This window comes from Saimiri boliviensis, chromosome 3 (assembly GCF_048565385.1).
Source record: "Saimiri boliviensis isolate mSaiBol1 chromosome 3, mSaiBol1.pri, whole genome shotgun sequence".
Lineage (NCBI taxonomy): Eukaryota > Metazoa > Chordata > Mammalia > Primates > Cebidae > Saimiri > Saimiri boliviensis.
Genome location: NC_133451.1, coordinates 144,530,132 through 144,543,739, shown reverse-complemented (window position 1 = coordinate 144,543,739; position 13,608 = coordinate 144,530,132). Strand labels below are relative to the sequence as shown.

Below are 13,608 nucleotides of genomic sequence, written 5' to 3'. Positions count from 1 at the left end.
TCTTACTAGAAACAGTATTATTTGCTAAAAATGCGCTAGCTGCCAAGAACTATGGTCCATCTAAAGCAAAATGCTTAAGATGGAAACAGTGTTAATACAAAAAAAAAAAAGAGGCAGGATTCAGTACACAAATTTCTGTAAAATCTATTTAAAAATAAGATGAAGTTTGGATTTTGATACATTATTTTGACTAAAAAACAATTCTAATTATAGATAAAATACTAAAATACATAGTACTGTATTAAAACAATAAGTAATCAAATTTCAAGCTTTCTAATTAATCCTTTTTTTTGTAAGTCATTGGGAATTCAACACTAGTCTTGGTTCACATGATAGAACAATGGGAAAATTTTCCGAATGGTTGAACACTAACCCTGACAAGTGTGGAGAGCCAACTACAATACATTATATGGTAGCATAACCTGCCACCCACGTTGCTGAGAGAACAGCTTTCAAACACATGCACTGAGCTGTAAAACTGCAAAATCCCTTATTATACATTGTCTTTCTTACTTAGGTAAAATATACCATCAATTCTTTCCATTATAAATCTTTTTTTATTACTATTTTTGAAGCCCATTTACAACTTGACTGTTGTTTTCTGACAAAGTAAAAGATGCCTTTTGCAAAGAGAAAATGCAACAGGAAAGTTATCACCCTCTTACAGTAGTACAAATGAAGGCTGGTATCTGCTGCACAATTTCCCATAGATTAACTGGAGGATCCATATTACCTAAAATGAGTTTCCAGATAAAATTCTTTTTTTTTCTCTTTGAAAACCAAACCCTTATACTAGAGTTCACTAAGTTTCTTAAGGCATTTGAAAATATTTTATGTCTTTAATAAAAGTTGATATATTGCTTTGGGGAGTTCTTCAATACATATTTTTGATCATTACCAAAAAAAAGAGAAAAACAAACTATCAAAATTTGTTAGAAAATAAATATTCACTTTCTTTCCTCCTAACATTATTCCCTTTCCTCCAGCACCAGCACAAATACAAACCTATACCAAAAAAAAAAAAAAAAAAAAAAAAAAACTAAATTCAAGGAGATAATGCTGCCTTTGACAGTATTTGTCTTATACTGATGAAACATGTAAATGAAGAAAGACTGCAGAATGGCAGGGACACATCATACTCATTATAGCAATGTGTTTGTCAGAAATATGTTCTTACCTTTCAGAAAAGAGCTCACTGCATCAGTGACTATCAAATCTAACCAAAGGCCTTGAGATACAGAACAAGAAAAGTGAAAAAACAAAAAACTTAACAACAGTACTTTTTAAGAGACTGATGAAGGTTAAAATCATTTCAAAAAATGTGTGTATCTGTCTAACATTTTGCCTGATTAATTTCCCTCCAAAATTCTCCTTCCTATCCTTTGCATTTCCTTCCCCCCAACTGCCACCCACCATAACCCACCTCTCCCCACAGTCCACTAACTGAATCATAGCATTCCAGGACAGTTACAGGACATAACAGTTTCTTCTGGGGTTTTCATTCGCAATGTTGTTTGCAAAGAGAATTTTATTTGTAAGTGTTTCTATTATACTGACAGGGTCAATTAGTCTTGTGAACTATTATTGGTCTTTCTGCCTGATAGCTTGGTGGATCCTTCAAGTGGTACTATTCATAACCTATAACTGAAGGCAGCCAATTAACCTCAGAACATGACAATACTGGCTATCTAATGGGCTTTTTAGTTTATCTTAATAACACACTATAATAATATAATTTCCTCCAAATTGGTGGTATATTATTTGATAGAAACTACATTTTCCTCAAATTTAACTGATTTTTAAATTACGCTACATAAGTTACATAGAGTAATTTTCATTTTATAGAAGTTCACCATAAACATTCTGGAGTTTTTTTTAAAAAAAACAGTTATCAGCTATTATGCCCATTTTTCCTTCTATATTTAAACAACTAAATAAAAGTATAAGATTTCTGCCAAGATGCAGAAAGCACTAATACTGTTCAAAAGCTAATGTAAAAATAAATTTGCATTTTACTTCGAATATTCAAAAAACCTTTTAAGTTGTAAAATACTATTTTTTTTTTTAAACACACCAAAAAAGAGAATGTGCATTAACTGAGTGTTTGCTTTGTGACCACATAATGTGACTAAGTACTCTGCAAACTTTATCCTACTTAATTCTTTCAGGAACCCAATAGGACAGACATTGGTCACCTATTCTATGTATGAGGAAACTGAAGTTTCAAAAGAGCCAAATATATCGCCAAGATTCACATAGCTAGTAAGCAGCAAAACTAAGATCAGAAACTAGATCTGTCTACTTGATCAAACTGTGGTCTTTAAACATCACTCGGCCTAAAAAAAAATGAGAAAATTCCTTGGTCATCTCCCCATGTTATCTTGTAAAACTGGATCACAGAATACTGCCAAGTTCCAAAGCCATTCTACAAAAGAATAATATCCAATTATTAATAATCAATAACTTGATGGAGATTAATGAAGTAGAAGTTCACTAAGATACAACAATATTCTAGTTTTTTCAAACCACTTGTAACCCAAATGCACTCTCACATATATGAATGTTTATGTGATCTTCTACACATATGCTTGCATTCACATGTACCTGCTCACATGCACACACACTGATCTAAACTGTCCATGTCAATACTACTTATTTCCAAGGCTAACGTATTGTCTGTCCATTATGCCAGCCCACAAAAAAGTAAAAAGCTGTCTTAATGCCATGGGTATCAAGGTATCAATTTCTTTGCAAAAAAGAATTTTTAAAATAAGTTGAATAACTTTTTCATACTATAATTTTTAAAAAACTATCTGATCTAATGAGTCAAGCTAACGTATGTTCTAGTAAAAATTATGATTATCTACATTTTCACTTTATAAATTTTCAAACATAGGCAATTTGTTCAATTGTTGGGCCAAACTGCCCTAAAAGCAAATGCCTGTTACAGGAGCACACACTGAGCGTTTCTAAAAATCCATTACCACTCTCAAATTCTCTGCCTTTACATTGGCTACAGTGACTTTCAGGGCTTCATTCACTGCTTAATGGAAAAGTTTGCAAAAATATTTGTGCAATTAGGATAGACAGCGCTTTCTTGAAAATATTGGCTTGGCTAAAAGTCATGGCAGTTAAGATGTATATAAATAACTTTTAAAATACCCATTTATACCCCTTACTCTATAAATTTGTTCTACTCTGTAAATATTGTATTTCTTTTTAAAAATATATCCTGCAGAGAAAGTATAAGGGCTAAGAAGTAAAATTCAAAGTCATCCATATTATAAAGTCAGCTTTGTTTATTATTTTAAATAAATCAAAATAAATTCCATAAGCACAAAAAAATTCAAGAACAGAGAACAACATTAAAAAAAGTATCCAAGTTAATATCCTTGAAAAAGATCTAATATTTTGACACAATGGATTGGATAAAGATATGCTCCAGTATATGAAGTTATTAACTAAATACTAGAAAGCTTAAAATTGCTAAAGTATTATTTTACATATTCCACACAAAAAAATCATGCCACTAATGCTGTAGTTTCAGAGGATTAAATCTGTATATCTACTCCAGTGCCAAGGGAAATTTCACTAAAATAAAAATAAGTAAATAAATAAATAAAAACCTACATAGGTTGTTCTCTCTGTTCAGTTGTGATACAGAAAATATGGACATCAAAATGCCAAATATCAACATTAAAAAAAACACTTCATGCTTAGATCTGACAATAAGGAATAGAATCCAAGACAACCTATCCATTCTCTTCTACTTGAGCATGCCTTTCTATATATATATATGACACATTTATCTAGCACTTTCCAACCTTATGAAGTCATGTATGAGTAAGGATAAAGCAAGCAGCCATTACAAAGCTAACCGAGAAAAGCAGTATGGAAGGGCATAAACTTATATTGACTACAAATCTATTACATATTAGGTTCACGGTGGATGTTTTTACACGGCTTATTTCATTTAATTTTCACAACCACCCAAACAAGACGGGCATTATAATTTCCATTTTTTAAAAGTAAACAAACAGGCTCAGAAAAAAAAACAGAGAAATTGTACTCTCTCTCAAAGAAGTGACAGTATCAAGATTCCAACTCTGATCTGACAGGCTCCAAACCCCATGATTAAACCAGCATGTGGCAAAGACAATCTAGAAACATGTTCCTTTCTTTGGCTTAGTTCTCATCCTTCTGTCCTACTCTGAAAACAATATTTAAAACCCAGATTGCAGGTTATGAAACAGACTGGGTTTTTCCATCTGTAAGCCAAGGTTAGAGAACTCTGCGTTCAATGGCAAGTACAACATGACTCTGAGGGAATATCAGCAAGTTTCAAATGACTATAACTTCAGGTTAAATGGAGTTCAGTGAGTCATGATAATTCCATGCTACTGATAGTCCTGAACTTGGTCAACAGAAAAGTTTCAAATCTGAATTCCATATTTGCCTTAGACAATCCCCTCTCAACACAAGGCAACTCTTCGTTCAAAACAGTTCTTAGAGCCAGGAACACTTCTCAATGCCTTTCATCAAATTTTCTCAGATAAATGATAAAATTTTTAAATTGATAAAGATATTGTTTAACTAGATTTTACAAACTGGCTGACAATAACTGACTTAATTTTTACCCTTTTATTATCTCTTAAATATGAAGTGGGTACCTAAATACTAACGTAAAACAGTGAAGGTACAAAGAGATTTCTTCTCATTCCTCAGTCTGTCCTTATTCGCTAAAGTACATTCCTTATCATACTTAGCCACAGCTCATCACCTTTGAGCTATAAGAGGCAAATTAGGATTGCCCTAGATTCCCCAAAGCTATATTACATTCCCTTTGTCATTATTAACTTCTCTAAGATCACATCTTATATCAGAAAGTAGGGCTAATAATGTAGAATCAATTTCAGAACTAATCTGCCTTGGACTCTTTTCCTCAGTAAAGCTAAAACAGATGCCCCTCCACTCTCTTTAAAATAAGTATCAAAGGCCACTGCAGAAACAAACTGCACAAATATTAACTGAGCAACTTATGTAGTAAGTATTCATCTACATGAGTGAAACTGCACAAATATTAACTGAGCAACTTATGTAGTAAGTATTCATCTATATGAGTGATTAAGACAGATAACGTCCTTGTGCTAATGAAAGCCATCAAAGATTTGTGGCCCTTGAAAAGAAATATGCCATAAAATGTCTAAATAAATGACTGAGAGCCAAGATTAGTGTATAGAAATAAATATACATAATTGTTACCATGTGGGTCACAAATTTGGTTCCAAGCTACCTGACAGTCAACACAAAGTGGGTATCATTGTTGTTTCTGACACAGTATAGAGATTCTTCTACTTACAGGTTCACTTCCAAAGGGTCATCATTAAGTCTACTTAATCACATGTGTCAATTTTTAAATACAGAAGCAACTACTAATACCAGCTATTGGTAGTTGACAGAGCTAACGTATTTCTCCCCAGCCTCCTTCAGTACAGGTCCATGGATAGATACTAAGAAGAAATTTTATGAAAACAATTTTATAAAACAATGCAGCCAAATAATAATATTCATAATTGAGAAAGAACATGCATGTTTTTCAAGCAGACCCAATTAAAAGAAAAAAGATAGGAAATTCAACCATTGGAGGAATAGTCCAAGGATCTAGGAGTAAGCCATGGAAACTACCAGCATCTCAGTTATTTCTTATGCAAGTTTTATGTGTAATACTCTTTGCTGTAATTTATAAATAAGAAAATAAAACATTCAGATAAAGTTTTAAAGTTTTAGCAATTATATTAAAATAAGTACAGGCATATCCCAGATACACTGCGGGTTTGGTTCCACACCACAGCAATAAAGTGAGTATCATAATAAAGTGAGTCAGTCATACAATGTTTTGGTTTCCCAGTGCATATAAGTTATGCTTATATTCTACTGTAGTCTATTAAGTGTGCAATAGCATCATGTCTAAAGAACAATGTACATATCTTTCACAAAAAATATTTTATTGCTAAAAATTGCTAACAATCCCCTGCTTCTTCAGCAAGTTGTAATTTTTTTGCAGGTAGAGGATCTCATCTTGATGATGATGGCTACTGACAGATTAAGGTGGTAGTTGCTGAAGGTTAAGGTAGCTGAAGCAATTTCTTAAAAGAAGACAACACTGAAGCTTGCCTCATTTATTCAATCTTCCTTTCATGAAAAATACTCTCTGTAGCATGCAATGCCATTTAATAGCATTTTTCCTGACAGTAGAACGTCTTTAAAAATTGGAGTCAATCTTCTCAAACTGTGCTGCTACTCTATCAACTAAGATGATGCAATATTATAAACTCTTTGTTGTTATTTCAAAAATGTTCACAGCACCTTCACCCACTAAACACTACTTTCTTAGCTCATTCATTAGAAGCAACTCTACCTGTTTGAGTTTTATAATGAAATTGCTTCAATTCAGTCACATCTTCAGGCTTCATTTCTTTTTGTTTGTTTTTCTGAGATAGGGTCTCTCTCTGTAGTCCATACTGAAATACAATGGCATGATCACGGCTCACTGGAACAACCACCACGCGGGCTGAAGCAATCCTCCCACCTCACCCTCCCAAGTAGCTGGGACTACTTATGTGCAGCACCACCACTCAGTTAATTTTTAAAAATTTCTTTTGTAGAGATGGGGGTCTTGCTATGTTGCCCGGGCTTGTCTTGAGCTCCTGGGATCAAGAGATTCTCCCACCTCGACCTCCCAAAATGCTATGATTACAGGTGTAAGCCATCATGCCTGACCTTCAGGGCCCATTTCTAATTCTAGTTCTCTTGCTATTTCTATCACTACTGCAGTTACTCCCTCCAATGAAGTCTTTAGACCCTCAAAGTTATCCATGAGGCTTGGAATCAACTTCTTCAAAAATCCGGTTAATGTTCATATTTTGACATTCTCACACGAATCACAAATATTCTCAGTACTATCTAGAATGGTAAGTTATTTCCAGAAGATTTTCAATTTACTTTGCCTACAGCCATCAGGATCATTTGCCACTATTTATGGCAGCTAATGCCTTAAGAAATGTATTTCTTATATAATAAGACTTGAAAGTCAAAATTATTCCTTGATTCCCTGGGCTGCAGAATAGATGTTGTGTTACCTCCTTGTACATCTCCATCAAATCTCTTGGGTGATATGTGCATTGTCAATGAGCAGTAATATTTTGAAATAAATCTTTTTCTCTGAGCAGTAGTTCTCAACAGTGGGATTAAAATATTCAGGAAACCATGCTCTAAACAGATGTGCTGTCATCCAGGCTTTGTTCTTCAATTTATAGCACATGGGCAGAATAGATTTAGCATAATTCTTAAGGGTCCTAGGATTTTTAGAACAGTAGTGCTACATTCAACTTAAAGTCACTAGCTGCATGAGCCTCTAACAAAAGAGCCAGTCTGTCCTGTGAAGCTTTCAATCCAGGCACTGACTTCTCTCTAACTATGAAAGTCTTACTTGGCATCTTCTTCCAGTAGAAGGCTGTTTTGTCTACACTGAAAATGCGCTGCATGGTATATCTACCCTCATCAACTATTTTAGCCCTATCTTCTGGGTAACTTGCTATAGCTCCTCCATCAGCACCTGCTGTTTCACCTGGCTCTTTTATGTTATGGAGATGGCTTCTTTCCTGAAATCTCATGAACCAACCTCTGCTAGTTTCAAGCTTTTCTTCTGTAGCCTCAACTCTCTCATCCTTCCTAACATTGAAGAGAGTTAGGGCCTTACTGTGGATTAGGCTTTGGCTAAATGGAATGTTGTGGCTGGTTTAATCTTCTATCTAGACTACTCAAACTTTTTCCATATCAGTAATAAGGCTGTATTGCTTTCTTATAATTCATGTTTTCACTAGAGTAGCACTTTTAATTTCCCTCAGAAACTTTTCCCTTGTATTCACAACTTTGCTAAAAGTTTGGAGCAAGAGGCCTAGTTTTCAGCATATCTTGGCTTTCAATGTGCCTTCCTCATTAAGCTTAATTTTTTCTTGCTTTTGAGTTAAAGCTGGAGATGTGAGACTCTTTCTTTCACTTGAACAGTTAGAGACCATCATCATTAGTTAGAGGTCTAATTGAATTAGGCCAATTAATGAGATTATTAATTGGCCTAATTTCAATACTGTTGTGTCTCAAGGAATAGGGAAGTGCAAGCAGAGAGAAAGAGATAGGGAAGCAGCCAGTTGGTGGAGTAGTCAGAACACAACATGTATCAATTTAGTTTGCTATATTACATAAGCATGGTTCACAGTGTCTCAAAACAATTACAATAGCATCATTAAAAATCACTGATCACAGATTACCATAATAATAATAATGATGAAAATGTTTGAAATATTATGAGAATTACCAAAATGTGATAGAACAGGAATTGAGCACATGCTGTTGAAAAAAATGGTACCAACAGACTTCCTTGACACAGGGTTGCCACAAAGCTTCAATTTGTAATAAAATACATTATCTATAAAGTGCAATAAGGTGAAATGAAATAAAATGAGGTAGGTCTGTGTAGTACTTAGTAGATAATGAAAACAGATGCAGTAATTTTTAAAGAACTATTCATTTTTTTCATGAATCTCAAAGAAACTGCAATTAGAGGAATAAGCCAACAGCCACAGTTATTATTCATATGGTTACTGTAAGAAAATATATTCTATGTAAACTACATATATGGATTGGCCAGATTCACCATAATTAAGTGAAATGAAGAGAAGGAGCCAAGAAGACTTTGAAGGATATTATAATTTTCCTAAAAATCTTAATTTAGTCTAAGGATACTATTAAATAAAAGCAGAGTAAGTATCTTTTTCACTCAACCTTAGAGGATTTCACATAGTGAAATTACTTAGGTTAACTCATACAAAATTGAAAAGCTGTATGTTAAAGAAAATAAGATTATTTTAAGTAATATTTTTTGAAATTTGAGTGAAAAATAGAACTGCATGTTCTCACTTATATGCGGAATCTAAAGGTGAACTCACAGAAGCGTAGAGTAGAATGATGGCTACCTGGGGCTGGGAGTAAGGGTGACTGTTGGGAAATATTGGTCAAAGGACATAAAATTTCAGTGAGGCATAAGAAATAAGTTCAAGTTATCTACTGTGCATCACTGTGAGTACAATTAATAACAATATATTGTATACTTGAAAATTGCTAAGACAGATTTAAGTATTCTCACCACAAAAAATGGCATATATGTGAGGTATTACCTATGTTAATAGCTTGATTTAGTCAGCCTACAATGTATACAAATATCAAAACATCATTATGAGCACCATAATTTTTTGTCAATTTTAAAAAACAAATTTAAAAATCAGTAAAATAACACTAGCCTAACCAGTTTACAGAGGTGGAATCCATATTTTTTCTAATTTTAGTTGTTCTCACAAATAAAATAGATACACTAATACAGTAAAATAGTATTTCACATGTTACTGGTTATAAGTTTCAATTATAATTAATTGTATTGATTTTTATTATAAAATTAGAGAAGTTTTCCTATTAAAAAAAATATTGTGGTCTGAGCACAGTGGCTCACGCCTATAATCCTAGCATTTTGGGAAGCTGAGGAGGGCGGATCACAAGGTCAACAGATCAAGAACATGCTGGCTAACACAGTGAAACGTTGTCTCTACTAAAAATACAAAAGCTTAGGCAGGCATGGTGGCACACACCTGTAATCCCAGCTACTCAGGAGGCTGAGGCAGGTGAATTACTTGACCCCTGGAGGCAAGGGTTACAGTGAGCCAAGATCATGCCACTGCACTCCAGCTTGGGCGACAAAGCAAGACTCCGTCTCAAAAAAAAAAAAAAAAAAAAAAAAATGGGGGTACTCATTTATTATAAAAATCTCGTTTCTTTAGCAGCATATACACAGTCTCAGGGTAGAAGTAAGAAAAATGGTGGTTTTGCCAGTGTGTTATAATGATTATTATTTAATTTTTTTTTTTTTTAGATAAAGTCTTGCTCCGTTGCCCAGTGTGGCACGATCTCAGCTCACTGCAACCTCTGCCTCCAGAGTTCAAGTGATTCTCTTGCCTCAGCTTCCTGAGTAGCTGGGATTACAGGCATGTGCCACTATGCCCAGCTAATTCTTTTGTTTTAGTAGAGACAGGGTTTTACCGTGTTGGCAGGCTGGTCTCAAATGTCTGATCTCATGATCCCCCTGCCTCAGCCTTCCAAAGTGCTAAGATTATAGGCGTGAGCTATTGCACCTGGCCTTTTTGTAATTATTATTATTATTTTAGCTAAATGTGCCAGGCAAACTCTAAGAAACCCCCTTGTCCTGACTGATGAGGACGAAGATTCAGAGAAGATTATGTATTTTCAACATGAGGGATCTGCCACTATGTGGTAGTTTTATCTGGCAGCAAAGAATGGGAACTTAGGAGACACAGAAGAACCAGAACAAGAATTTAATCTTTTCATTATCAAAAATAAGTAACAGAAAATTCATATAGCTATTTAGGAAACATGTTAACCTGGAAGAAGATTACATCTAAAGACTTTAGGCTCAATAAAGATTAAGATAAATAGTTAATGTGTTATCTGAACAATTTCCCTACTATTACCTCATAGTTATGGTACCACTTAGTCTGAATCTAGATCTTTTCTCATTGTAAGTTTCTTGAAAGCCTCCTCTACATATTGCCTCTGTCCTACTTAATTTTAAGTACCAGAAATCAAAACTAGTTGTGGGTCATCCAATTAGCTAATTGTCATTCTTAATTAGCTATCTAATTACAAAGTAGGCAACTGATTCTAAAATAGTGAAGAGATAGCTAAGCTAGTTTCTGTTCTGTACCATCAACTAAAATTTCAAACACAAGAGGAAAGATCCCCAAATATCAACAAACCCTTGTATGAAGAATTCTCTTAGTCCCTGTATGAAGGAGAAATAGACACAGAAAAGTGTCCATTGTCTTTTATTCCCAGTTTCTGCTTCAATATTCTCATTCCTTTATTCTGAGACCTGAAAACTCATAGATTCTTCATTTACCTCATGTAAAACACAAGGCTGAGAAAAAAATAAAGTTTCTGAGTAGGCTCACCTCTATTAAAATATACTTTTGAATTATGATGAAATGCTTCAGCAGGTAGTTTCAGCAAGATTTACTGCAGCTCTTTCTGCTGATTACCACTGTTTTAAACAGCAACATGTTAGTTGCCAGAAATATTTACTCAAAACTTACCACAGGATGAGGGGACATACTAAAAAGCGTGTGTGTGTGCATTTGCATGTGTGTGTCCATGGAACCCAGGAAAAGTGGCCAAGTATAAGAGAGCTCAGTAAATGAAGACTATTAGAGACACTAGCTGCTTGCTCAAGTCTATTGTTCTTTCTCCTCGCTATGTCTCTACCTTTGCATCTATTTTATTATTCTATAGCATTCTGTGTCTTCCCATATCTTATATCCGTACTCTTCTACTTTATAACTTCAGTTTGCATCTGACCCTTCACCTTACCCACCCTTTTCCGTATCACTAGCTCTCAGTATCAGATCTTGCTGATGCTAACTTTGCCTGTTTCTTCTGAGATAAATTTCTAAGGCAAAAAAATTAAAAATAGAACTACCTTGTGATCCAGAAATCCAACATCTGCATATGTACCCAAAAGAGCTGAATGAAGAATCTTAAGATACATGTATACCCACTGTTCACAGCACTACTATTCACACTAGGCAAGAGGTGGAAACAACCCTAGTGACCACTGAGAGAAAGAATAGATAAGCAAAATGAAGTACATACATTTTGTACCCACTAAATATTTTTTGGTCTTTTAAAAAAAAGGAGGCTGGGTGAGGTGGCTCATGCCTGTAATCCCAGCACTTTGGGAGGCCAAGGCGGGCAGATCACCTGAGGTCAGGATTTCAAGACTAGCCTGCCCAAAATGGTGAAATACTGTCTATACCAAAAATACAAAAGTTAGCTGGGTGTGGTGGTGTGTGCCTGTAGTCCCAGCTACTCAGGAGGCTGAGGCATGAGAATCACTTGAACCCAACAGGCAGAGGTTGTAGTGAGCCGAAATTGCACCACTGCACACCAGCCTGGGTGACAGAGCAAGATTCTGTCTCAAAAAATAAAAAATAAATTAAATTTTAAAAAGATTGAACAAGGAAATCCTGTTACATGGTACAACATGAACCCTGAGTGCATTATGCTAAATGAAGTAAGACAGTCACAAAAGGAAAAATATTATATGGTTCCGCTTATATGAGGTATCTAAAGCAGTCAAATTCATAGAAACAGAAAGTAGAATAGTGCTCACCAAGGCCCAAAGAAGTGGAAAATTGGGAGTTGTTATTTAATGACTATAGATTTTCAGTTTTGCAGGACAAAAAAGTTCTGAAAATGTGTATTCACAACCATATGAATACCATACATGTAACACTACTGAACTAACTGCACATCAAAAACTGGTTCAGTTGGTAAATTTTATGGTATATGTTTTTTGCAATTAAAAAAAAAGTTTTTAAAATGTCTAAGACAGAGAATCTGATTTGCCCAGATGATTTTTTTTGAAGCAAACTACACAAGCATGGGTCAATGCAAGCCTATGAAGTAACTGCTGGTATTGTCAGAGGTGTGCGAAACCAGGGCAACTCCATCTTGAATAGGAGCTGGGTTAAATGAGGGTGAGACTTACTGGGCTGCATTCCTAGACGGTTAAGGCTAAGGTACCAGATGAGATACAAAGTCAGCAAAAAATACAGGTCATAAAGACCTTGGTGATAAGACAGGCTGCACTAAAGAAGCTAGCCCAACCCCACCAAAACCAAGACGGCAACAACAGTGACCTCTGGTCATCCTCACTGCTACACTCCCTCTAGCACCATGACAGTTTACAAATGCCATGGCAACGTCAGAAAGTTACCCTATATGGTCTAAAAAGCAGAGTCATGAATAACCCACCCCTGGTTTAGCGTGTCATCAAGAAATAACCATAAGGATGGGTAACCAAGCAGCCCTCAGTGCTGCTCTGTCTAGGCAGTAGCCATTCTTTCATTCCTCTACTTTCTTAATAAAACTTGCTTTCACTTTACAGATTTCCCCTGAATTCCTTCTTGCACAAGATTCAAGAACCATCTCTTGGGGTCTAGATCGAGCCCCTTTTCCTTGTAACATCTTTCTGGCATCCACTGAACTGAAGGGACTATTCTGCAGTTAATCAAAAGCTAACAACTTTGAGTAAGTGGTGGGTCCTGTAATTGCATCCTTATTTACCAACTTTTTAATTAAATGCCTACTGTTTCAGACAATGTGCTAGGTACTCAGCCAGGGGCCCACCCTTGCTCTGAGCAGCAGGCTGTATCTGCCCAGTATGTTTTCCTTATAAGAGGGATTGATAATCTGCATTTCTAAAACCATGTCATTTTCATTTTCATAAGTAAAGTGCATATTTCTACTGAATTGTATCCTGTCATATGGTTAAATAAAGGGTTTTTACATTTTGTGGGGTTTTTTGTCTTCTTTGGCCTAGGCTGTTACCTACCATTGCTACTATGCTTAAAAGAAACAGGGCAGGTCTTCTATAACTGCTGCAAAAGATCCCTTGAAAAAAGGTGACCTTACAGGACAATCCTC

The 13,608-nt window shown here is 35.2% G+C and overlaps 1 protein-coding gene across 9 annotated transcripts in view; it reads right to left on the bottom strand.

The window, feature by feature from the left end:
- ANAPC10 (anaphase promoting complex subunit 10) overlaps positions 1-13,608 on the bottom strand; it is a 202,512-nt gene that overhangs the window by 150,262 nt on the left and 38,642 nt on the right. The window contains exon 5 of one of the 9 annotated variants that reach the window (XM_074396858.1): positions 13,517-13,608. The exons of 7 other annotated variants lie outside the window; for them this stretch is intronic. In XM_074396858.1, coding sequence (XP_074252959.1) covers positions 13,531-13,608 — 78 coding nt within the window. In that variant the 3' untranslated portion in view covers positions 13,517-13,530. One more of the 9 variants, XM_074396857.1, reaches the window with a different exon arrangement.